Consider the following 25,401-nt stretch of genomic DNA (forward strand, 5'->3'; position numbering starts at 1 on the left):
TGACTTGACTATGACAACTGGAAAACTGCTTTATAATAATTATTTTGGATAAAGGTTGTTAAATATTTTTTAACATTTTTTCCACTAAAGTTTGATTAATCCTAATTCTACTTTGCTGAAACAAAAGCTTGTTGACTTTGAAAGACTTCTGGCTTTTATTCCAGTTTGCAACCATATAGTTCTCAGACTGCAAACCCATTCCTTGCACTGTGAGACAAATTAGTCCCATGTAAAATTGCATTGCTACAGATTTGCTCATCTGAAAGAAACTTCTCAGTAAGTTTCACTAAGCAAAAGCTTCATTAGAGGCCCGGACACCGGTCTAATAGGTAACTGTTTGATACGCTTCGTTTGAGTTTTGCTGATTCACTGTGTATTAAAAGGAGCTGGTTTTGGAGTGCACGCCAGCAGCTGCTGTTAGGCAGTGGCTGTGCAGAGAAACACTCTCTGGCAATGTTTGTTGAACGTTACTCTTGTAGGAAGAGTTCATATTCAGTTAAACGAACATCTGAAGTATTGCAAACAAGCCTTTGTGATGGAAGTCCTGCAATGCTGTGTGTATTGTTTGTTTCACAGCAAGCATTAAAATGATCTTGAGTGACTCAGCCACTTTGTAGCCTGGGTGTCCTTAGCTCTGTCCTTACTGATAAACAGTGAGATAATAAAATGGTACTTTTGAACGTTTTACATTGATTTGTCATAATGGCTCTACCTCTGATATTTAAGTTTTGCCAAGAACTGAGGTATTAATAAAAATATTCCCCTCCATTATCTTGCTTGTATGATGTTCTTTTCCAGGTGTTACATAGGCAGCTACAGGAATTGAACTGATTGGGAAAGCAGGACTTTACATGAGCAGATTTTTGCAGGAGAGCTCTTCTTTTGTCAAACAGGACATTTCCAACTGGGAAGTTAGAAAAATCTCTCTTCTCCTGGGAGAAAAGAGTGAAACTGTAAGAGAAGGAAACTTTGACCACATTTCTATAAGTGGCATCGCACTTCATACTCTTAGAAATTAACACCTCTAATGTTGATTCTAAGACACAAAAGCTAGAATGGGGGAAAATGGGCTCTTTTACACGCTGTGTGATCCACAGCTTTTGCTGGTTGAAAACTCAAGTGGCATAGCTCCAAAATTTCATACCTATTACAAAGGCTGAAAAAGTACCGTTCTGAGCTTATTTTGGGTAACATATGGAACCTATACGTGGTGGTAACTCTTTTTTTTTTTTTTTTTTTCTCCTGTTTCTTTGGATTTGGAACTAAACCTGCCTTCCAGCAAAAATATCTTTAACTTCTTTCTCACCAAATCTATGGTCAGGTCCTTGGGGGTGAAATGAGTAAGTGACTATGAGTGACTGTAAAAAGAGTAAGCAACTCACCTGCTGGCCTAACACGGTCCTGCACATCTTCTACCCTAACATGTCTATGACATTAAGGCAAATGATTTCAAGTCACAGCCATGAGCGTGGTTTCTCGTGCTGCCCTTCAGGCTCCGCTCAGGTTCGGGTTTGGGGAACCACACCGCAAAACCTCGGCCCGCCGCGGGCCCGGCCTCCCGCTGCCCGTCCCGAGGGTGGCGGCAGGCCCTCCCGCCTCTGCCCCGCTTCTCCCCGCGGCCGCCCGCGTCCCGCCGCGCCGCGCCGCCATCCTCGGCCGCCCGCCTCCACCGCCGCTCCTTGGCGCCGCCGCCGCGCAGCCCGGGAGCGCCCCGTCCCGCCGGCGGGCAGCGCCGGGCCGCGCCGGGCCGGGCCGGGATGGGCCGGGGCGGGGAGGGACCGGGAGGGACGCGCGCGGGTGCTTAAATTGAGGGGACTGCCAGGCGGCTGGGACGGCACCGGCACCGCCACCCCGGGCCGGACGGCTGGCCTAGGGGTTGGACGCGAGTCGCCGTGCCCACAAATTGCCGTCCCCACAAGTTTCCGTGCCCACAAGTTGCCACCCAGCTTGCCTTCCCCACACCTGTGCTGTCCCCACTCCTATGTGTCAGGCCACCACCTCGCCTGAGGTGGTGCGTTCAGCCGGGCCCGGCAGAGATGGAGTGGAAATTAGAGAAATCTGCCGTGAGGAGGACGAGGACGGATGAGGATTTGCTATGGGTAACTGTGTTCTGGGTGCCCAGCACCTTGCGGGGACATGGGGGGCTGTTGGTGGCCTGGGGACAGTCACATCCAAGGAGCTGGTTGATGGCCACCGCCAGCCCCTTCAGTGGGTTGTGAAACCTCACAAGTGGCCAGGCTTGGCCACAGGTGATGCAGGGTGAGGGAACTGCGGCCCTACTGAGAGCTGTGTGTGTGTTTTAAGTGTTGTGCCTCTGTTTCTTCCAAGGAAAAGGTGATGAGAACGCTCGGAAAAGACCTGAAGCGGAGCAGAGAGCAAAGCCTACAGAAAGTGACTGAGGTAAAGGCAGGCACAGACCTTCGCTCCTCGCTGTGTGTGTTGCGCTAGTGTTGCTCTTTTTGATTGTGGGGGGAGGGAAAGGAGGAGGCTGTAGAGAATCAGGGATTTTGAAAAAAGAAATGATATTTTTTCCTTTCCTGTTAATCCTTAACACGCTTTCTTAAGTGCAAGATCTGAAATGTTTGAAAGACACAAGTTATGATAGTGACATTTGTTGAGGGAAGGATTCAAAACCACGCGGGATTCTCTCTTGGCACTAGAGGGACTACTTGCTGTTTAAAAGCAAGCATTGCTTGATCTGATTGAAGAGATTGTGCAGATTTACAATGTTGTCTTTTTACTGGCACTGCAAGCTGACTTTTCCACATTTAGAGGGCAGTAAAGATAAAAAGGACCACGCAGAACTCATGTATACAGTAGGAACATAGGTAAAAAACATAATATTCACCAACAGTATGCTTAACAGTAAGCAAAATGCAAAATACAGGCAGTTTGCACCTTAAGGATTTGACAAATATCACAAAACCTAGTGAGACTGAAATGCATAAAGTGATGGACTGGGTGAAGGTGTAAAAGGAAATGACCATATTGGAAGTGACAAAGCAGGAGACAGGCAGTGCACCCTTAGATATGACAGTAAAATAAATGTTGCTACCGGCATGCTGAGAATGTCACTCCAAAATAAAGATGTTCTGTAAGTGACCCCATGGGAAAAGGTGTGTTGTTAAAGTGAGCAAAGACTGGGCTCTAGGAGAAGAAGGTTCTGCCGGGTGCTGAGGGGGAGCCAATGGCCAAACCAGCAGATTGTAGCAGTCTGGCAGTGCCTGTTAGCTGGCTGTCGTCTCAGAGGTGTGAACAGCTGCTAGCTGCACTCCATATTGTTGCATTCACAAGCATCGTGGAAAACTCAGAGGTGGCCTCCTCTTGCTGTGGAACAAGCCAGAAAGCAATTAGCCAATGCTACTCTGTAGCTGCTAACAGCAGCATTCCGGCAAGTAAATGTTTTAGTGTTTTGTTTTATATTGAGAATTCAAGATTGGTGTGATTTATTTTCAGTGACCTAAGCCTTTCTTTTAAGAAGCAAAGGGAAGTCTGCAAATTTGGTATTAATTTTTGGTATTAATTTGCTTTGATCCAAAGCGTTTAACTCAGTGACTGACTTCAGCATGACTTCAAAGGCCTTTCCATCAAAATGGATGTTGTAGGTAAAATTTTACCTCCATCCAGCCTAAATCCATGACCTTGAATCATAGAGTCTTTATACATCCTTCTGTGAATGAAGGTAGTGTGCATTAACACCTGAAGTCAATTTGCAGTATGATGTAATCAGTAATGATTTGTATTTCAAAATAACCAAATTAACTATACTGAGTTACACTCCTGGCTCATCTAGTCCCAGGCCTGGGCTCCCACAATCACCAACATGGATGCTCAAGGAAGAAAAGGAATGAAGTTAAGTGTGTATGACACTAATTAACTCGTGGAGATAACATACTACACTGGTGCTGGTACAAGGCAAGGCAAGAAACTGTTTGCAACAATTTCCAATTCCTTTTTGATAGTCTGGAGTCTGATACTTCTCACATTCCATGTGGGTTTTGTACAATTACTTTAATTCAACTCTTACTGAATCAGAAACATAACTGTGTCATCCATTTAAGTATTTACTGCTTAAATATGTGTTTATGTTTACATATATGAAACATGAAAGTCAAAGAGGAAAACAATACTGAATTTAGGTAGTTGTCTCCAGGCACGTGCATTTCAGGAGAAATCTCACTCTGCATGGACTCTGTGGCTGGTAGGCAGTGTGCTGTTAGGTGGCTGCTGTATTTGAATGTAGCAGTCACTACTGCACTGTCACCAGCTGCAGGGCCAGTCCATCGCTGTTTATGTTGAATCTAATTTCCAGTAAGGGAGGTGGTGCACCTGTGTGTGACGGGATGGCAGTGTATGTTAGCTGGTTGAAATTCTGACATCAGCTAACATGCAGTTGCTATCCTGATGCACATACCTTTAGCATCAAACTGGAGAGCTACTACTTTTATGTAAGGAAACTTTTGGGTCCATTTGATTATTACCGTTTTTTGACTGCCAGGCTCATTTTCAGTATTATAGTTGTATGTTGTATTCCCCTTATCCAAAGAATTAAGAGAATTTTTGGTTGGTTTAGATTCTGTTTTTTTCTCTGCCTTTAGATGCCAAGGTAGTAGGAAGTTTATAAATGCTTGAAACAAGCAGGTAATTAATTCAATAATTATTTCAGGTTTGAAAAAAATTCAAACAGCTTTAATTTCTCTGGAAGTTTTCTTAAAGCAAAAGAAGAACAATTAAAAATGTTTTATTTATTTTTTTAAAAATTTAATAAATGATTTTTTTTTTGCATTGAGTAATTAGAAGTAGGGAAGGCTTAAAATCACATTTCACTAACTGCCCGAAGGCTATAACTGAACAATAATTACCTTTCCATTTTATAAAACGAAGTCAGTTTTAAAATGTTTTTTCTCCCCGTGCTTAATGGCTTAATGTTGAACATGGATGTCCTAAATAACTGCACATCTTCTCACCAGGAGACACCAGGAGTTTGAATAGGACATATATTATTCTTTAGCAGGTTACAGGCTGGAAGGAAATGGATCCTTTTGATTCATATTACACAGTAAGCTTCTATCAGACATACTGCCACAGGCATCAGAATGTTACCTCTATCCTCATCTCTGCACCTTCTCTTTATGGAATGCAAAAGGAACTCTTTGTTACAGGAGCACCAAACAAAGTAAGTAATGTACCTTGCAAACCGTCTAAATGAAGGCCTTCTAGGAAGAGAAATGGGAACAACGTTATGAAGCTTTCCAGAATTAGGCTGATCCTAGAGCTGTGTGTGGTGATTAGGCAGTGTATTGTTAGTTAGCTGTTCTCCATACACCAGCAACTAACTACACTGCCACATCAGCACATCACTGCATCACTGTTGAGACAAGAATATAAGACTGTTGCTATAAATACCTCATCGCATCCTTAGCTGGTGTGGGGCCCTGTGCTAGACTAGTTCTCCTGACTGAAAGAAAGTGTGCTAGGTTACACGAACTGTGTGCATGTATAACAATATATTTAAGTGTATTTTACACAATTCCGCAGCTAATCCAATTTGTTTCTAAAGAAATTACTAATTTATGTAAGTTCAGTAACTTCAGTAAAAGTTTCAGGTTAGGGTCCCATATGAGTATGTTTTCTTCCACCACTAAACATGATCCTAAGGCTAAACAGAGCCTTACAAACTAAGGCTAAGGCCTTTGGAGCATTCAGGGCAGTGTCAATAAGAAGACAGTGGAACCACAGAGGTGATTTGGAAACTCTGCTTTTTCTTAGCAGCTGCAGGTCCTTCTGCAGGTAGAGAGGTGTGTGGCTTCAGCTTAGGCTAAGTTGACTTAAATGGGAGCTGGCAGAAAAGCAGCACTTGATTCTCTGGAACTTGCTTCCTTCAATCAAAAAATGGTTTAAAATGAGCAAAGGGGGTTAGGGAAAGAAATTTCTCATGAATCATAGGTGCTCAGAAGTTTGTCAATTCCACACTAGTAGAACCAAACTAGAGCCACAGACAGCAATAAGAAATGTATTGCTGTAACAAGGACTGACTTGACGTGCTTCTACAGAGCCTTTCTTTCTTAGTGACTGTGCTCTAGGGACATGCCTAGATGTGGAAATAGCATTTATTTTTGCTTTTTAAATGGAGAAATCAAGCCGCTAGGGCTACAGGTCATTCACATGCGAAGTTTCAGAATGACAGGAGCAACATCCAGGTAAACAAGTTGCCCAGAGCCAGAGTTCAAAATCTGTCTGTGTAATTGTTTGCACACTTGGCATTTTTTTGGCTTCACCATGACTGAGACAGGTCAGGTGATAACATGGTCTGTAGACTGCTCTAGGGAGTACAAGTAACATCATCATCATCTTTTGTCAGAGACAGGAGCATGAGAAAAAGGGGTTCTGGTCTGACATAAATTTTGTTTTGGAAGTCATCCTATGACTTCACAGCTCCTTTAGTATTGCTCGTATTTACTGGAACATTGATGTATGGGCTCAGCAAACAAATATTTTCTGATAATGCTTGAATTAACACGGACATGTCCAGTGACTGAAGTAGATTTAGAATATTTGCACTCCTGGGTAAATTTTTGGAAATAGGAGCTGACAGGTTAATGGTATTTGTTGGAGAAAAAGAAGAGCCCTAAAGAGTGAGGGATAGAAATAAAGAAAGCATTAGGATCAAGAATGCAATAGGGTATGCTTAAATGGAATTGAAGAAACTTTAACATTCATGGACTGAATTCTGTTAACCTTAAAGGCAGTTTTAGCTGAAGTTGTTGGGATTATTGAAAAGTCCAATAAATAGGTTTTAACCTGTTCATAGTGATTTTAGTTTAGTATGTATATTTTATATGCAATATCCAATTTAAACTATAAGTGGGTATTTATACAAATATGCATACATCTATTATTGTGCTGACTTCTGAGCATAGATAAATGTGTGCTTGTATAACAGTGCTCTAATTTTCTTTTTATTTATTCTCCTTTCTAAGTCTGTGCAAACAGTTAAAGATGCTTTATTTTTACCTTTGAATAAGTTTGTTTTAAGAAGGAAGTGTTTAGTTTACCAGTGATCCACCTTAAATATTACATTGGAATAGTTGGCATGTCTCATGAGGAACAATTAATGCAAACATAGCGAGTTTTTGGAGGAACACTAATTAAACAGTAAGCCTTGAAAAAATTAAACTCTGTTCAGATTCAGGACTGAACAGTACCTACATTACAATGGTACCTATACTCACATTTCTACGGAGATAGATATATCAGATTCTGACCAAGCAGCAAGAAATTCAATAAGTGTTTTCTCAGGCAAAAGGTTTTTTTTTTTTTTTTTAAAATTCAATTATTTTCAGTCATTGCTAGTCTTACAGAGCAGCACTAATTCTGCCTGTTCACTTTCATATAGGAGATATTGATTTCTTTTGTTCCTGTCCTCTCAGCTCTCCTTTCAAACAGCTGGCATAGGGTTCTTTATTCCAATTTATTTTCTCCCTTCATCAGACAGATCAATCAGAATATTTGGCAGTTTGAACTAGAACAACGGAATAGAACTGCAAATGGCATTGCAGTTACATGCTGGAGAGGGAAAACTGCAAGGTGAGAAGAGCAAGGCTTGAGGCATGAACCTTTGTCCCCTTCAAATGTCTCTACTTCAAGACTTTGTTTATTAGGTGGCTCAGGAGCATTGTATTGGATAGCCTCAGAAAGCTGTGCTTGAGGGTGTTTGTTAGAGAGCCATGCTGTTGGTTTTTGTTGCCCTTTGACTCCTGCTGTAAGCTGCCATGTATATGCACACAAGCCCTGCCTTCATCCAGGTCAGAAGACAGGAAATGCAGCGGGACATGTGCGCACTGTCAAGGCATTGTATTGCACTGCAAATGTACAGAGCAGGCTAAAGAGGTTAAAGGTGTTGCTGTAAAGGTGAAAAGTACAATGAATCAAACCACATAAAGCAGGCAAAGAAACAGTTTTGCATTTTTTTTGTTTTCTTTTTCTTTTAATAATATTACTTTCTATGTACAGGTTTTTACAACTTAGTTGAAAGCTCCACAGTTCAGTAATTTTCCTCTGTCAATATTGCAAAGCGAGTATGGTCAGTTGCATTTGTCTCAAAACCAATTTGTCACTCGTAGATGGGAAACAAAATGTCTTCTTTGCAAATACTGAGTAATTTATCACCAACCCTCTTCCTTTTAGCTATCTTTCTGCTGGTGAAAATTGCTATTAGCAAATGCAAAGAAGGATTCAAAAACATTATGCAAATTGAACATCCATGCCTGCAAAGTACCGAGTGTCTTGCCATTCTCATTGACCTCAGTGGCTCGCTCTCAAGGCTGTTGCAGGAGCCAACCCAACATTAATTGACATAGTGTAGCTGAAAATACTAACACTAAAGAGAAAAAAAAATCACCTGATGCATTAACTTCTAGCAGCATTTCTCAGGAATGTAGTAAGGCTGTACAACCATGCTGTTGAATGGATTCATGGAGTGAATGACTTTTTCAAAGGTCTTCTCTTTTTTTCATGATGATTTGCCTGATTAATGATGCTACTTCTGGCTTGATACTTTCTACGGGCTCTTCGGGTCTCCAGAATTTCACAACTTTACCTTCAGGACTAACCAAGTACTTCCAGAAATTCCACCGAGGCTCTTTCTTTGAAGAATCTGTAAGAATGGTATTGGATCATTTTAGTGACTCCCTCACTCTTCTAATTGTTTCATTATCCTGCAGTGACTCTTCAGCTATTTACTTCGAAGCAATCCTACCTTGTTCTTTCCTAGAAGTTTGGACACAGTCTTACTGGCAAAATGCCCTGCTGCTATGAAAGCAACAAGAAGTAGTTGTGTGAAGGCTCTGGCATGATGTTATACCGCCAGTGAATTCTTTTTGCACTAGACTACCTGAGAGTGCTGGAAAAATGCTAGCTAGCCGTCAGAGTCAGAAGGGGATGTAGCATGAAGATGTTCAACCCTCTGATTGTCTAGACAACCAAATGAGAGAAACAGTTGCTGCTTTAATTGAAGATGCACAGTAATTGCATATGAAGCAAAGGAACTCAGGAAAAGAAAGACCTTATGTCAAAGTATTTAAGTACCGGAGAACCCTTTTCCCTGTGTGCAAACAGTATGTCAAGTAAGAACTGAATATCTGAATATAACAGTCCTGTTTCTGTATAGCTATTAATGTCCGACACCTGATTGCACTTGAGTTAGAATCTGTGTCCGAGGCCTGGATTCATCCCACCCAACTCTGATACCTTCTTGCCCTAGTCTTTTCTATAATGAACTGAGAGGTACCTCCAGAGTGCATTCAGAAATTCCATCGCACATCAGGGCAACTCAGAGTAATAAGGCTTTACCTGATGTCTTCAGTGACATGCCTAAGAGGAGGTAGGAAGAAACACAGTGGCAGTGATAATGACGACCACTTAAAAGACTCCTAAATGAGGAGGGCCATGATAATAATTTTCAAGAATATAAAAGGTATCACAGAGAATATAGCAAGAAGCAATATTAAGTGGTGTGAGACATTTCATTTAGATGTTGACAACATCAATGTTTGTCACAACCCCTTTCTGACAAGGTGTTGTGAAGAACTGGAACAGGCTGGGAGGTTTTGGAGTTTCTCACAGGACTACTGTAACAGTTTGGAGAAGCACCTATAATATTGGTTAGGTACTTGAGGTCCTGTCTGGGGCAGGGAAATGGAATAAAAGTTTGGGCCTTCTCCTACCCCATTTTCTAGTTAAAAAGATGTTATAGAGAATGGTTATGTCCTAAGTATCCTTTCTTTCATAATATCAGTGTTTAGTATGGATCAAAGACCTGGCCAAAGCTCAGGGAGATTCAGGGAGGCTTTTTAAGTCAGCTTTAGGTTTGTGAGCTTCTTGGTCAGCTAAGTAGAGTTTCATTTTGCTTGTGAGAGTATGAGGCTCAGTAAACGTTTACTGTAACAGGGCTTCATAATATTTGCGCAAGGCCATTTTACAGGTTGGGCTCTAAGGTCAAAAGATAAATTAATGCAAATTAGTGGTTATATATCCTACTGTATGTTCTTGCTTTGCAATGTATCCCACATAAGGACATGCATATCCCACATATGACTCTGCTAAAAAAGGAATCTTCTCATCTGCATGCATTTATACTACATCTTCCAGTAATATTAAGATACCCATAGTTACACTTCTCTCTGTAAGAAAAGGTGTTTTCCAGCATAAGTCATATAATCTGAAGCAAGATTTTGTTGGGGGAGTCTTTGCACTCTGGTTTATACATCCATCAGATCGGATGTTTCTAGCTGGGCTGGTCATAGTAAGCTGTTTTTATCTTCAGTGGGGAGAAACAGATGCTTTTAGGGTCTTCTGACCTTTTTATTCCCCAATATCCACATTCGAATGAGATAAATCGTGTGCAAAGACTGCCTGTTTCTCTCCATAGACTATGATGTGTGCTCAGACTAGGCCTGTCAAACAAGATCCTACTGGAATGAAGGGCGAATACTGTGGTTACAGGCAGCTCAATATACCAAAGAAAATAGTTACCTATTAGAAATTTAAACGCGGGCTCTGCTTCTGATCCCAGGATCTTGATTTTGTGGAAAACAGGGAAAGTTACTCCATAGTTTCCTTTGGCAAAAGCCTCTATTTCCTGGCTTGAGCTAGGCTCTGATTCTCCGAACTGGTTGCAGGGAAAGGCCAGCACAGTGAAGTGGGAGGGACCAAACTCCCTGTGTAGCTCTTGCAGGGCGATGTAGTTTTTGTCTGTGTTCTGGCAGTAACTCGCCACGTTTACAACCAAAGTTGCCTTTGAAGAAATAAAGTCAGAACATTGAGGAAGAAACCTGAGATGGCACAGAGATTTCAGTTAAGTCTTAATGTGGCATATCCCACTACCACACTAGATGCTACCTGAGAGCTAGACTTAATCTCTCTGATCATAATTTCATTAAACTGATAAGAGTGATAGCTGCTGGAGGTATTTACTTTGAGACATCCTTCTTTAAACATCCTGTAAATGGATAAACTTAAACTTACAGCTTTGTTTAAATATAAGCAAGTAAAAACAAAACAAAACAACAGATATTTAGAACAGGCATTAAAATGATATTTCTCAGATCAGCGTCTAAAATTCAACACACCATGTTATCATTCTTAACTAAGATTAAAATGCACGAATTCCATTATTTTATCATATTGATTTATAATAATTCTTTCTTCATTTATTAGCTCTAATAGTTAATTCTGGAAGCAGGCCTAGAAAAAAAAAATTATCTGTAGCTTACTGTTTACATAACAGGAAGTTAGCACAAATCTCTGCCATAAATTCCCACAACCAACCTTTTTGTTTTCTTACCAATGGATGTCAGATTTTCAGTAAAGATTAAAGCAAAAGATAAAATGAAGCTGTAACTTACTTTCCCTCTGTACTTCTCCAGTGAAACGATCCTTCCTCGTGAATCCTTGACTTCGAAAGAATAAAAATCTTTGGTTTTAGGTTTAAAAAATCTGAGTTGCAGTATGCAGAGAACTGCAGTACACAAAACCATCGACAGAAAAACAACAAAGACCCTGGCTTTGGGCACTGAATATTTCAGAGGGTAAGTAGTTGTGAGGGGCTCCATTTTCGAAAACTTGGGAGAAGCCGGGGCAGGCCCAGAATGCGAAGGAGGAGCTGAAACACGAAACTTGCAACTCAGACTAAAAAGGACAGGCACACTGCTGCTTTGTCCCTGCTGCAGAAGCAGATGTTTCACTTCACAGTGCCTCTGCTGGGCTCCAGAGCACTTGGTAAAGTAGGAAAATGCCTCCTGCTAGGAAAAAAGAATTGAATGAAAAGTGTGCTGCTTCACCTAACGATGCAGATTGCTCTGTTTGGCTGACGTGTGTGGAATAACTGCAGTGTTTGCCTGCACACTGTCCTGAGAACTGCCTGGGGCCTCATTTATGTGCCTGTAATGCAGCTCTAGCACATCCCCTGGGCCCATCAGGTGCCCCTGACCGTAGCAAGGAGAGCAGTATTGCAGAAGCCTGTTTGCATGAGATGCTGTGTGGCACAGGCAGCTTTGTAAAACTGTTTTGTAGCACATGAGCAGAGAAAACCTTCTTTATAGGTTAGCAAAAGGGAAGAAAATCACAAATATATACATATATATGTATATACATATATATATATATATATATATTTAATTGGGGAGACACAAAACATGATGGAAAATAGGTTGCTTTTTTACTGCTACTGCCTACCTGGCTGCTAGCTATGGGATGATAAGAAGATGCAAGGTCTGCACAAGAGCAGAATGAGTTAGCTGAGTCTCAGACCTTGGCCATGCAGCTCCCATGATGTTTTGCTGAGGCAACTGTGACAGTCTCTACTTCAAAGCCATGCAAATCTGGTGACTTCTGTGTCTGCCTTTAATTGTTTTCTGTTTTAAAGGTGTTTGCTTCTTGCTCTTGGTCTCTGAAGGTACATTGACATGTAGTGGTGACAACTCATTGAGAAAACAAAATTTTCTCTATCTTTCTTCATGTCTTGTTTAGATTTTCTTTCTTTCTTTCTGTCCATTTGCTATTGTCTTTCTGTCAGCTTTCATTTTTTTTTTCTCTTCATATTTTTGTGCTTGGTCTTTTCTAAGTTATCTCCATCTTTCAGCCCTTGTTGCTTGTCTAACATTCTTTTGCTCCCAGTGCGAACTAGCCTCTTGTTTTTCTTTTTACTCCTTTTTTTTTTTTTTTTTTTCCCTTCAATCAGAGGGTACCTTTTTAGGGATGAGAATAGAACAAGACTTTCCAAAGGTGAAACCTGGAATTTGAGTGTCTGTTGCTTTTTGTGGGCTTTGATATCACCTCAACTACCTTTGATTTATACATTATGATAATGGTATATTCAGCAGTTTCTACCACGTTCTGTAAATAGCTAAGCTCCATGTTCATTTATTTTAACAAGACTTCATAAAGTGTTTCATACAGTTCTCTATACAGAGAGATGCTTGTGATATACTATGAAATTTCAGTATTTATATGGATGTTTCTTCTGACCTAGGGGTTATGTGAGGCTTGATGTCTGCCCGGCAGTGAGCCCTAAGAGTTTCAGTAGAGGGGACAGAAAAAGACTTGGCAGACTGGCAGACTTGTGTGATGAAAGGAACAAAGCTGTAGTCAGAAAGCAAACACAGATGACTAATGCTGACTTCAAAAGCAAGTTTGAGTGTGTTTGATTTCAGAAAATCCATACAGGATGCTAGCGTTTAAGTTACATCTTGATAGCTTGTAATTTGCACAGAACATTATGTCAGAAATAATGAAAAAATAACAAAACTTAGTGCTTAATATACTATAAATATTTACAGAAGTATCCACCAATGATTCTGAAGCCTATTATACTTGCAGTGCTTCCTTACTGTTGTTGATACTTTCACTTGTTGCCCTAAAATATTGCCTTAAAACTGTCTGAAAAGCAGTCTTGTATTCAGTGTTATTCAATTTCTCTGACACTCTTGTTTAAGAATTGCCGTTTATGTATGGATTTAAAAGTAAGAAATGTAAATCTGTCATTTGATCTTAATTTAGTATGGCTAAATAAATTAAGTGTAGCATTAAATATAACACCATGAGCATGGCATGCTGGCGGTGAGAAGGTTCAGAAATCAGAAATGTGCTAAGTCCTTCTTTGGGAAAAGATCAGAAAACCAGCCTGGTTCCAAACAGCTAAGACAGGTTTGCTGAATGCTCTTATCTCATGAGAGACCAGCCCAAAGATGCTAAACTAAACATCTGAAAATGTCTCGGGTCTTTCAAAGGTCAGTGCTGTATCCTAGTGCATGAGTGATACAAATTTGGTTTTCTTCTGTGCTGCAGGCTTTCTCTGTGACTGTGACAAGAATTGCATCTTCATTTCTGATTATTACAGAAATAGGGACCAGTTATGGCACTTGTTATGTCCTTGTATTCATTGCTCTTCAGGCTTCTCAAGTTTTACCTAACATTTTGTCAGCCCTTATTTAGGTTTCTGTCTATTGTCTCTATCTGATATCACTGTCAAATGATTCAAGGTTACTTACCTAACTAGGATTTTTTCCTTTTCCTTTTCCTTTTCTTTCTCCATATTTTTTTCCTCACCACGTACTTATCTTTTATACTTAGATCCCTTGAATTCTTAACTTCCTTACTTCATTTTCTTTGAGTATTTCTTTGTGGAAAGGTAAATACTGTGCTGATCAACTACTTAGAAGTTGTGACTGCTCCTAGCTTTGAACAACTCCTGTGTTACTCTACTGCAGTTGAGAGTTGCTGCTTCTCCTGTGTGATGTGGAAAAAGTAAATCCCATCACTTGCTGTGTCCAGAGTAATCTTCTTTACCTTGTCATTAGCTGAACCTGTTCACAAGCAAGTAATTGAATTTACACTAATTACACCTGTGACGGTGTAAAAAGTTGCTCATCTGAGCTCTCTGACATTTTCGTCCTAATGTAGAGATCTGTAGTACATCTTAATTTAGTTAATGCTGATCACAGTCCGTTCAAGCTCTGCTGTGTGCTCCTGGGGCCAGTAGTGGGTGGCAAACACCCAGCTTGTCGTGATGCACTCCCGTGGCCAGCATCCACGGGAACCCAGCGGCGGCCCTGGCCTGTGTGTGAAGTGGGGCCATGGCCCTGGAGGCTGCCCTTGCCTTGCAGAGGCCAGGCCAAGCATGTCTTCACCCAGGTAACGTCTGCAGCCACCCGCATGTCCATTGCCATGGCCTGCTGCTCAGAGCTGGGCTGAGCCCACGCAGATTTGAAACAGCGTGAAGGGACAGAGCAATGTTAAGCGCTGACTGACTCTGGTGTTTTGGCTCCCTCCACTTGTGCAGGCCGCCACCTCAGAGAGGACCGCGTACTCGAGGTTTAAGAGCTCCATTACGAGGAAGCTGGTAGCCAGGGGCCCGGTGGCGAGCAGCCCTATTGTCACAAGATGGCAGCAGCTGCACGCAGGAGGCCGCGCTGAGGAGCCTCGCGGGGCCTGCAGGGCCCACCGTAGTGCCCTCGGGGGGGCCCAGCCCACCAACACACCTGGGAAGACTCCAGGTCAGGCAAAGAATTATTTTCACATATAGGATGGCAGCATGCAGGGAATTTTGTGGGATGGGGTTTCCCCGCGTCCCAGTGGACAAGGGCTGTGGCTACTGCGTTGTGCAGCAGCAGCAGTCTGTGTAGCACTTCCCAGGCAGAGTGAGCTCAGGGCCAGCATCCTTTCAGCAGAATTACACTGCTGACATGGAAAGAGAGGAAAGCCAGGCCCATACTTCTTTGCTTTCCTTCCTTCTGCTTTTCCTTTGCCTTGCACGTGGCTACCCCAGACCTGGCTGCATCTGCAGAACTTGGACCAGCCTGCATGCTTGGATGTGGTGATGTGTACACTCTGTGATGACCCACTGAAGGAGAAGTGTGCCTTGTGTTAGTTTCCCCTCCAATATCTAAGGCTACAGGTACTGACAAAAGTCCTGTCTGCCAGTAGACACTTATCCTCAACACACCTTAGGGGAAGGCTTGTTTGTCATTCAGAGCACAGATCATACTTTCAGGACTTTGATTTGGTCTGGAGAACTGACTCTGGAAGAGGCTGTTTCTCTCCATCAACAACAGAGGGAGCTGAAGAAAGACTAAATAAGCCTTTGAACTCACTCCCACGTCCAGCAGTGGCAAAGGAAAATGAGAAGGGTTTACAGGCTGCATGTACTAGAAGAGTTTCCTGGAAGAGCAAGGAAACTGAACAAGGCACATTTCACAATTATTAATGGAAATCTTTAGAAAGCAAATAGAAGATGCTTTTTGTTGTTCCAGATGTATTCCTATGAGGCCATGGTTGTTGGAGACAAAGTGCCATTCTATCTTCTGCTGAGCAGAGTACCACAACTCTTCGACAGTGTGGTCATAGTGCATGCCCAGCTCTGGGAAATTCACGTTCTAAAGCTGAATTCGTGTTCTAAACTAAATTTTTCCTTGCTTCAGTTTCTACAGCAGAAAGTACTGCATGTTCTCGCCACCATCAGTGGTGAAAGCCTTTACGGCTGTGGGAAATCAGACTTTGATTTTGTATGGAGTAGGTTCTGGTGTAGCCAGTGAATGGATATGAGTTATAGAAGTAAATATAGACTGTTTATAAAGGGAGTGACCAATCCGATCTTTTTTTAGATGTCTCTTTTAGGACAAGATGAATAGTGCTGTAGAAGCGTCTGTTTCTTTTCCTTGACATTGAAGGAAAGGGAGAGCAGACTGACTAGCTCAAATGCCAGCGTTTGTATTGTCCCACTTAGTGTGCCAGTCGGCTTTGAGAATATTGCTGCTAGAAAATAAATGCTTTTCTGAAAAGTTCTAGACAATACCCCTATGTATGGTTTTGAGTAAAATGTTTCCATTAAAATTATTTTTTTCTCAGTGACACCTCAGATGCCTAAGAAACTCTTCATGAGGAAAAGTGCTGTGACTCTACCCTGCAGTCACACTGCAGAAGGCTTAGGATGGAGAAATAATAGGAGAACTAAAATGGGAAAGAAACAGGTACGTAATGCAACATTAAAATGCACAGGTAGGATATTTGCTTTCCTGATGTGTTCTCTAACCTTATCTTTAGCCTGGAACCTGTTGTGCAGATGCTGCCTTATTAAGACGGAGAACATTAACAAGAAGAGGTCCATTTAGGAAACGTCTGCTAAAAAGATGACAGGAACAATAGCTTCATCATTTGTTTGATGAACAAATGATGTCAGCCTATCGTCCTGCAAACTAAAATTGAAACCAAGTTAATGAAGCCCTCAAGATGCATTTGTGACCTCAGAGGGAAAACCTATATTATAAAAAACGCGCATAAAGACCACAAATGACTCAGTTTTTCAGATGCTTAATTACCACTATGCATGAAGAAGATCATTTCTTCAATCGTGCAGGATGTTGCGGTTCTTTTGGTCACGTAAACAGTATGAGATGGTATAAAAAATAGCCAAAAAATAGCTTTCTGTGAATAATGTTTTTTATCATGACAATGGAAATTCAAAGGCTAGGTAGTAATGTTTAATGATTCTTGGCCAAAGATGAATGAACACAAGAAATCTCTACATGTGATATGAAGACTTCAGATCTCCTCCCATTTTGGTGCTGCTTTTTATTGCTGTGCACTATATCCATTCCTTTTTGCTAGTGTACACTGACACAGTTTTTTTCTCTGTAGGCTTTATCTGCTGCTTTTTGGTCACCTTTAATAAACCTCTACACCAGACACCCATCCATTTCTGCTAACTACTTGAAAATTGATTTGTCATGTGAATCACAGTGATACTTATCTGTGTTAGTAAAAATTATTACTGTAACATTACACTCAAAGCTACCTCCTGATTTTAGTCCTATCTGATTGCAACTATTTGTATATTAAGCTGTAAACTTATGGTCAGTCAGTATGCTTCTTCCTGACCGGTACTCTCTTTTTCTTGATTGCACCAGTTGTAAGATCAGTACTGAAGACCATGACAGCTGTTTTCAAGTGATTGCATTTTGACTATAACTGTTGAGTAAGGATGCTTCATAGCTGCATACTCAATGTCCTTGCTTGTACTGGTTTATAATTTTTTATTAATATTATAGAGAAATTTTTATGAGGCTGTCAAGATCAACTTCCGAGAAGAAGAATTAGTATCAGAATAGCTGGGCTAACAGGCTTATTTGTTGTTTTCTTTTAATACTTGTACTCACGAAGGTCATTGAATGTTGCAAAAGGACCCATGCTTTTTACATCATTCTGGGAAACCTGTTTTTCAGGGCAATCACTTTCCTTCACAAAGTAATATTTCTTCGCAAAGAAATTTAATAAAGCCTTTTTGTGAGAAGGTAAAAACTTTCTATGAAGTAATATTTGTAAAACATACTTGCTTTCTTAAATTTCAATGCGTTTTTAAAGATGACTGTGCATGCTGTTGTTTTCACTTTTCTGTGTCAGTCTTTCATCTCTACAGTATTATACTGTGACTGACATCAGAAGTTGAGTTAGAACTAAGATATTCAGAGCTTTACATCAAGGACCACAATAACTTCCTGTAAGTGTGGTGTGGGGGTCTTTGAGATAACATTGTGGGATAAAATCTTTTCACATTCCAGTATATGTGTGTGGTCTCCTTGTGGGCCAAAAGATTACTTTCCTGTACACACAATAGGTTTTCCATAGAAATGTCTGTACTTTTTTTAGAGGGACACAGATCCAAGCAATCTGATTAGCTTTCTGCCAAGTTGTCTATGTAAATCATGCAGAAAGTGTCTCTCAGAGCTGAAGGCTTGCTGTAGAACAGATGGGATATATAAAAATCTAAACTTTTTTTCCAGTTATATTTATTTAAGACATTTCTTATCATGATTACAACAGGGTTTTGAAGAAGAGTAACACTGGATGTGTTTGGAAAGATAGATTTCACAGACATTGGAGAAAGACCATACTGAGTGGCTGGTAAAAACATCAGCTGCACTTCCACCTGACTGTAAATAATGAATTACAGACCAGACAACTAACATCAGAGTGTTCAGTTGAGTGAAACAACATTGTGAAGAAATGCATATTATTAGAGATTGGTGTAGGGATTCATATCCCATGGGACTGATCCGACCCTTTACCTGATTTTGCCTAAACCTAAATAGGGCCTAACCTATTTTTTTTGAAGAAGGGAAGAGTTGCAATAATAGTTCAGATCTCCCTTTTCTTATTTTTTTCTGCTGCATTATCTGTTTCTCTGACACCCAAGGAGAGGAGAGTATTATAAAAAATTCTTATTCCTCTGAGACACCCTGTTTATATTTTTAGCACCTGTGGATTCAAATTGTAATACTGGTTTAAGAAATGGGATCATGGTGTCCAGACGGTGGGACCCTGGCCTGAGCGAGGACTCTAGTAAGTTTCCTGTTGGAATCAATGACCCTGCAATGTATGCATCACAAAACTGATCAGCAACCCTTAGGCATCAGACATATTGCCTACATGTAGAAAATTTAGCATTGTGAGCTGGTAAAATTAGCTCAATACAAATTAAAAGAGGGCAAGAAGGCAGTAAGTTTTAGTAGGTGATATGTACACATACAGGGCCTAAGAACTTTTCCACTGGTAAGATGGCCTTGTTCAAACAGCTTTATTAAAATTTGTATGATTGTTAGCAGTGAATTGGTGTTTTATGGAAGGAAAGATAACTCTAGCCAGAGCATATGATTTGGACAGTGGTATTGTGTATTTTTTACTGACCTCCCATCCAAGAGTTAAGTTGTTCTAAAGCTTTTATGTAAATAATATTGAGTCCTTTGATTGGTGTTATGCTATCCATTATATTTAAATATACTTTTTGTTACATTTCTTCACTGAATCATCTTTTCACTTCAATGTATTGGCAGAAATGTTCTACTCAGCTTCCAGTGATCCAGGAGGTTGGATGTAGCATCGTCGAAAGTGTAGACATGAAGGCCTGTGAAAATAGCAGTTGCATCTGGAAAGGTATGTTTCTGTGTTCCACTATAGCATGCACATGGAGCAGGAAGATAGAGCAGGCTGCATCTACTATGAAAAAAACATCTGTTCCAAAAAGTGTTACAGAATAATATAAAGTGGCTGAGATTTACACTGCTTCAGGCTACTTCTCCTTCAGTTCCCACTGCCTTTGAAGGAATAGCACCCACTTCTTCCATTGTGGTTAACACCTAGTATTTTACCTGGTTCTCCTTTGGGCACAATCAGACACATTAATTCCTTTTGACTTTTGAGTTTCAGATATGTGAAATATTGTAAGACTGTGCTGCATACAGGGCATGTGATAAGTATCAGATGGACTGCTGGGTACATGAGAGTTTAAAACATGCAAAGATGGTGGAATCTTGTTGCACCTACCTGTAGGGAAAGGTAGCTGGAACAGACTGTCCCTAGCATTGCTTCTGGTTTCATCTGATTGGGAGTTGATTAGTTCACTCCAAAAATATCCTAGGACTGAATGAGCATACAGAAAGTGTGAATGACTGGAAGCCAGGTGAGATGTGAGAATCTAATCTGTCAAATAATACAGATATTCCCAGAGGTTTTTTGCGTATGCAACAGTTTATTAGATACCAAACCAAAATTTTACTGTGTTCTGTCTTAGGTAATTTGTTTTGGTGATCTGGCTATTTCTGTGCTGGACTCTTTCCATTCAGAGATTGATTCATGCTCATGTTAAAAACTGTGAGAAACAACCTCTATATGTCTGAAGTTCAGCTCATGTGGAAGAAGTCTGGGGGCATGTAATAGACTGGTATATATTCCTTTGTTACTCTTTTCCATGCAAATAAAACTCGGTTCAGAGCAGTCTATAGCAACAGTATAGGGATTAGTCACAGTTATTTTTTTCTTAATGGCAAATGAATATAGGTGTCAGGAATATTGGGTTTTATTTTACATACCTACTTGTTGATCAAGTGGTCTTATGCGACAGTGCTGACTACTTACCTCTTCCTGAGTCTCGTTTTGAGAAGTGACATAAGCATTTGAGACCCGAAATCCTATCAAAAGCCAGTGATAATCTTCTAGTACTCAGGCAAAATAACACAAAATGGTGTAATAAAGCTTAATTTCCACTAATAAGAAAGTCTGTTATGCACATTCACATGTCCGTATATGGACATATGTGAATAGAGCTGAAATCATATCAATATGAGTTTGGGCTAGATAAATTGCTCATGAGAGAAGAGAAAGCTAAATGAGTTACAGAGATGATTTCATCCTTTTTATCTCAATCCTTAATGCCAGCTACCAATATTAAAGAAGAAAATCATTTTCAAAGTGTGTCAAAAGTTGTCATTCTCCAACTGTTATAATTAAGTGCTATAGTTTTCCTTAATTGCCCTATTTGTCTGGGTTCAGAAACAGCAAATTTTCAAAAAATAACCAAAAATCTAGATATTAGAAATATATATTGCTGTACAGACAAATCTCATTTCAGTGATATCAGACCATTTTTAGTGTTAGAAAGGAGTATTACGTATTGCATAGGGCAAGCGAGGTCTCACACTCAGTTGTTCCTGCAACCCTGCTTGATTTTTTAATTCCACAAACTTTTAGATCTGGAAAAAAATCACTGTGGCCTACTTCTTGCTAATCTACAGTCTTCATTTAGGGGGGAGGTACTACAGTTGAGAGGAGAAACAGTTGTTTGGCAGAAACTCATTTTGGATTAGGGAAGACTGAGGACAAAGTAGGAAAGGACTGTGTGAAATGTTCTCCACAATTTGTCATTGATAAGACTTCTGTACGGGATGATAATGCATGTGTTTATGTTACAGAGTGCAAAAACTTGTGAGTGTTGACTTTTGTTTTGAACAGAAAAGGTTAGTTGTCAAGGTAGATAATGTATTCTGCCCCTGAAGATTTTGGCATTTTTTCTAAGTATACCTCTCTGGAGAATAGTTCAAAAATGAAGTCAATATATAGAGGAAAGTGCAGAAATATGAGTCTCCAGCTCTTTGTTCTGCATATTACAGAAAGATAATTTCTTACTCATAAAGATGTAGCATTAAGTGATTCATGGTGCTAATGATCCGGCCTTTTTTCTACGATGCTTAGCAGTTGTTGCAGCATACCATAGACAATGACCACAATGGCTGACTCTTCTGCTTGCTCATACCTGTTTTTTACAGCTATTGCTTTTGTTTCTCATTTTTGTATTGTCACAAGCTTAGGGTGCTGTGATCAAAGTGGGTGTGCATTAAAAACCTTTTCCTGTGGTTAGGTGTTGGTGGGAGAGACCTTTTAATGTGAGATTAACATCAGAAAGCAAAAAGGTTAGTTGCTGTCTGAGAGGGTTTTAAGGTGGGAGAGTCCATATGAACTGGTACTAACAACTTCCGACAGAAAGCTAACCAAAGACAAAATGAACCATGTTCTGCACTGAGCTGTGAGACAACTTAAATAAAATATAGTGGACCCTGTTCTCCACTCTAGCAGATTACATCCATGGAGATTTGAAAGAGTTGTTAAAAGGCGGCTTTCACCTACTTTTGTGTGCAGTATTTTGGCCTACACAGGGTAAATCAAACCCTTCTGGACTGCTGTGGACCATGGACAGACTAATATAGTGAGTGTGAAAGGCTTAGGCATGAGAAAAACTGGTGGTATTTTGCATTACTGAACTGTGCATGGTGAATTTTCAAATACAGGATGCCAAGAAAGGACACAGAATGAGTTTAGAGCTGTTACCACCATGAAGCCACCCATGCCATTGGAGCCAGAAGTGAGGCTTCATATTGCTGGTTTGCGCAATGATTACTGTAAGTTACTTTCTTCTATTCAAAGGCTTTTGCAGAGGTTGGAAATACTTATGTATTCTTCAAGAAAGATGGGAAGTGTGTGTCCCCTTCAGATCAAATGGAAACTCTCCAAGGCTTATGCACAATGTAATTTTTCTTAAAACAATTCACCTTTGAAAACTGCCTGACCCAGCATGTAGAGATGACTGATCAAACCCTGGAATCAGTATCACCTAAATCTCATGCAGCTTTCTTCAGCAATAGGTATCAATACAGCTTTCAAGTCAAACCAATATACTTATCCCTGCTTATTAATTAAGCTAAGGACATTTCAGATACCAGCTTTGGATGTCTAGCAGACTGTCAATACAGCAGTAACTTTATTGAGAAGACTTTGAAATCTCTTGTTTTAGGGAGACATCATTGATGTTGTTTATGGTTTAGATGACAGATACCTTCTGAACTAAATTCTCACTTACATGTTTGATGATGTACAGGCAAAAATTTAACATACACAAGTTACACCTGAACATGCATGGATTTCTGGTCTACAGCACCAAATATGTTTTAACACTTCTGACATTCTAACAACCCTGTATGTGAAAGTGTTAAAAAGTGTCCCTGTGTTGTTTATTTTATTTTAACTTTTAACATGTCCTTACAAGCGTTCTTTAGATGTAAATCTGTGAGCAGGACAAAGGTTTGTTTGCATGCAGATTGAGGCTGGATTTCTACCTGGATGATTTACACTGATTATGCACAAAGTGTGTCCCAAGAATAAGCATAGGTAGTCTTTGGAAGTGATTTCTTAATACTTATTTCTGACTGCAGCAACCAAGACTCTAACCAAACAGCTGACTGATAGATTCAGCTGTGCTTTAGAGTGATTTTAGTTATCAGAATATGATGTCAGACCTTGGACTGTGGTAACAATATTCTTAAAGGGTCTTGTAAAATTACTTTTAAGCTGCCATAAATGGACAGCTGAGGATTTCCGTTAGACAAGGGAAAGAGTCCTGTGTTGGTATTAAATGTTGTATACCAAGTCATTCTGCCCTGTCTGACATAGCAGGCTGTTTTGAAGCTAATCAGTGTAGTGACTTGCCTTGCCAGGATCTATAGTGCACCCAGCATCAGGGGCAATGTAAACGGTATTTCCGGCATTCACTTGCTGAGCTGGCTCTGCAGGTGAGGATCAGAATTTCCCTAACTTGTTTCTGGATTTTTCTTCTGTCACTTACAACATAAATGTTAACATTAGCTCAAGGACATAGGAGAGACTATAGCATATGTATTCTCTTCTATGTCTTTCTTATTAACATGAATTACCTTGAAACAAGAATGTTTTGGGATCTGTAGCTGGTGATGAAGAACCCTCATTTCTGGTGGCAGAAATTAGAGTGATGTGAGCATCCAAAATGGAGTGTGATAGATGCAGAAAATATAATGAGGAATCTATCAGTCATGTTCTGCTGTACAAGCATACCAGTTTGTGGACACTAGCCTGATGAAGACCTTGGCTTGTTAGAAATACTCTCCTTCGTTTAGTTCTCATTTGGTGTCTTCATCGAACACTAGCTAGTAATGGTTTCATAGAAGCAATGTCCTGAAGTTTTCCCATAGCTATTAAAAAATAAACAAAACAACAACACCTTCTCTTCCCCAAACTATGTACTTCTCTCCCATCCCTTACGTACAACCTTCTTACAGTGATTTTTAGTACCTTTCTTCTAGATCTAAACATACTGGACTGGAACCTTGAAAATCTCATTGCTCTTGCTGTAGGACCTGCTGCACACATCTGGAATGGAAGAACTCTTCAAGGCATTGAAAGCATTGATTTGAATTCCTGTTCCAAGTACATTTCATCTCTGGCTTGGATAAAAGAAGGAACTTGCCTTGCAGTTGGCACTAGTGATGGAGAAGTGCAAGTACTTAATAATTTACTTTTTCAGTCTTTTCTCCATTTCCAGCTAAAATACCCATAAGACAATGCGTATCGTATTTTTTTTATTTTTATTTTTTAATTGAAACAAAACAGAAAGATTGGCTGAAATACAGAAAAACCCTGCTGGAGACAAAATTTAGCACTTATCCTATATCATCATGTGCTTTATTGAATAAGTAAATGCTGTCCAGTATTATCCAAATGGAGCCTCTGAAGTTATTAAAGAGCTGGTGACTGAATTAATGACTCAGCTTTTCAGAGAGAGTCAGATTTTTTCCAACAGTAAGAGGAACTCTAAATTATTTTTTCTCAGCACAGCCTATTCTTTCTTGTACATCTCTTGCAAAGATCACTCCAGTAGCGACAGATGCCTTTAGAACTTCAGCTAAAATTCTCTTTATGGATTCACACACACACACACACATGAATTTGACTTCAGTCTGATTATACCCATACACCTCAGTCTGCTGTTAAGGAGCAGTTCTGTTATTGAAAGGTTTTTTTGACCTTGGCTGAGATGCTAGAAAATATGGCGATCTACCTGCTGCAATTCTGAGTCAGCAGTCTGAAGGTACTGAAGGCCAGTGCTTTCGAACACGCACTTCCAAACACTGCCATGTAAATAAATAGCTTTAATCTCAGAGGTGCACATTCTCTTACAGTAAAATTTGGAAATACTCCTTCTTGTCTTAGTTGTGAAATAAATGAACTTGAAGTTGTCCATATGTCAAACTAGAACTGGGCAGTGGTTTACCTGCAAACAAATTATGAGAACAATATATATATGTGTATACATTTCCTCTTAAATTTGTATTTATTTTGATTGTTTTGAATTGGCAGCTGTGGGACATTGAGACCAAAAAGAGGTTGAGAAATATGTTTGGTCACCTGTCTGTAGTTGGTGCTCTGAGCTGGAATCATTATATTCTGAGCAGGTGAGTGGTGTCCAGAAAGACATATTTCCAGGAGAATCCTGATGCTTTCACTTAGACAAGTGTCTAAGCTAAGTGTCAGGCTTTCATTTTAGTTGTTTTTGTTGGCTTTGCTTATAGGTGATACATCCTGTGACTTAACGGCCTTTGCAGGAATAATATGTAGGTTTCCTTCATGGCAGGAAAGAAGCCAAAGGGAATTTAGCCCACCTCTTTAGTCTTTGTTTCTCACTCTTCAAGGAAGCTGTCAGTACTTGCA

General features: G+C 40.2%; 2 protein-coding genes across 3 annotated transcripts in view; one reads left to right on the forward strand and one right to left on the reverse strand.

Annotated features, from left to right (window-relative positions):
• Nucleotides 1-368: 368 nt before the first annotated feature.
• Nucleotides 369-25,401, forward strand: part of CDC20B (cell division cycle 20B) — a 36,191-nt gene continuing 11,158 nt past the window's right edge. Inside the window, exons 1-8 of one of the 2 annotated variants that reach the window (XM_083816400.1) lie at nt 369-1,503; nt 2,329-2,400; nt 14,840-15,053; nt 16,405-16,526; nt 19,386-19,485; nt 22,173-22,283; nt 23,997-24,193; nt 25,051-25,145. In XM_083816400.1, coding sequence (XP_083672526.1) covers nt 1,351-1,503; nt 2,329-2,400; nt 14,840-15,053; nt 16,405-16,526; nt 19,386-19,485; nt 22,173-22,283; nt 23,997-24,193; nt 25,051-25,145 — 1,064 coding nt within the window. In that variant the 5' untranslated portion in view covers nt 369-1,350. Of the gene's footprint in view, nt 1,504-1,774; nt 2,100-2,328; nt 2,401-14,839; nt 15,054-16,404; nt 16,527-19,385; nt 19,486-22,172; nt 22,284-23,996; nt 24,194-25,050; nt 25,146-25,401 lie in introns of those variants that run through there. The other variant, XM_083816401.1, reaches the window with a different exon arrangement.
• On the reverse strand, nt 7,959-11,935 carry GPX8 (glutathione peroxidase 8 (putative)). The gene is made up of 3 exons (XM_083816402.1): nt 11,406-11,935; nt 10,534-10,795; nt 7,959-8,656 (listed from the first exon to the last, which is right to left on the reverse strand). Exons 1-3 carry the CDS (start codon nt 11,610-11,612, stop codon nt 8,493-8,495), a joined length of 633 nt encoding a protein of 210 aa, XP_083672528.1. The 5' UTR covers nt 11,613-11,935; the 3' UTR covers nt 7,959-8,492.

Source organism: Anser anser (assembly GCF_964211835.1).
Source record: "Anser anser genome assembly, chromosome: Z".
NCBI classification, from domain to species: Eukaryota; Metazoa; Chordata; class Aves; order Anseriformes; family Anatidae; genus Anser; species Anser anser.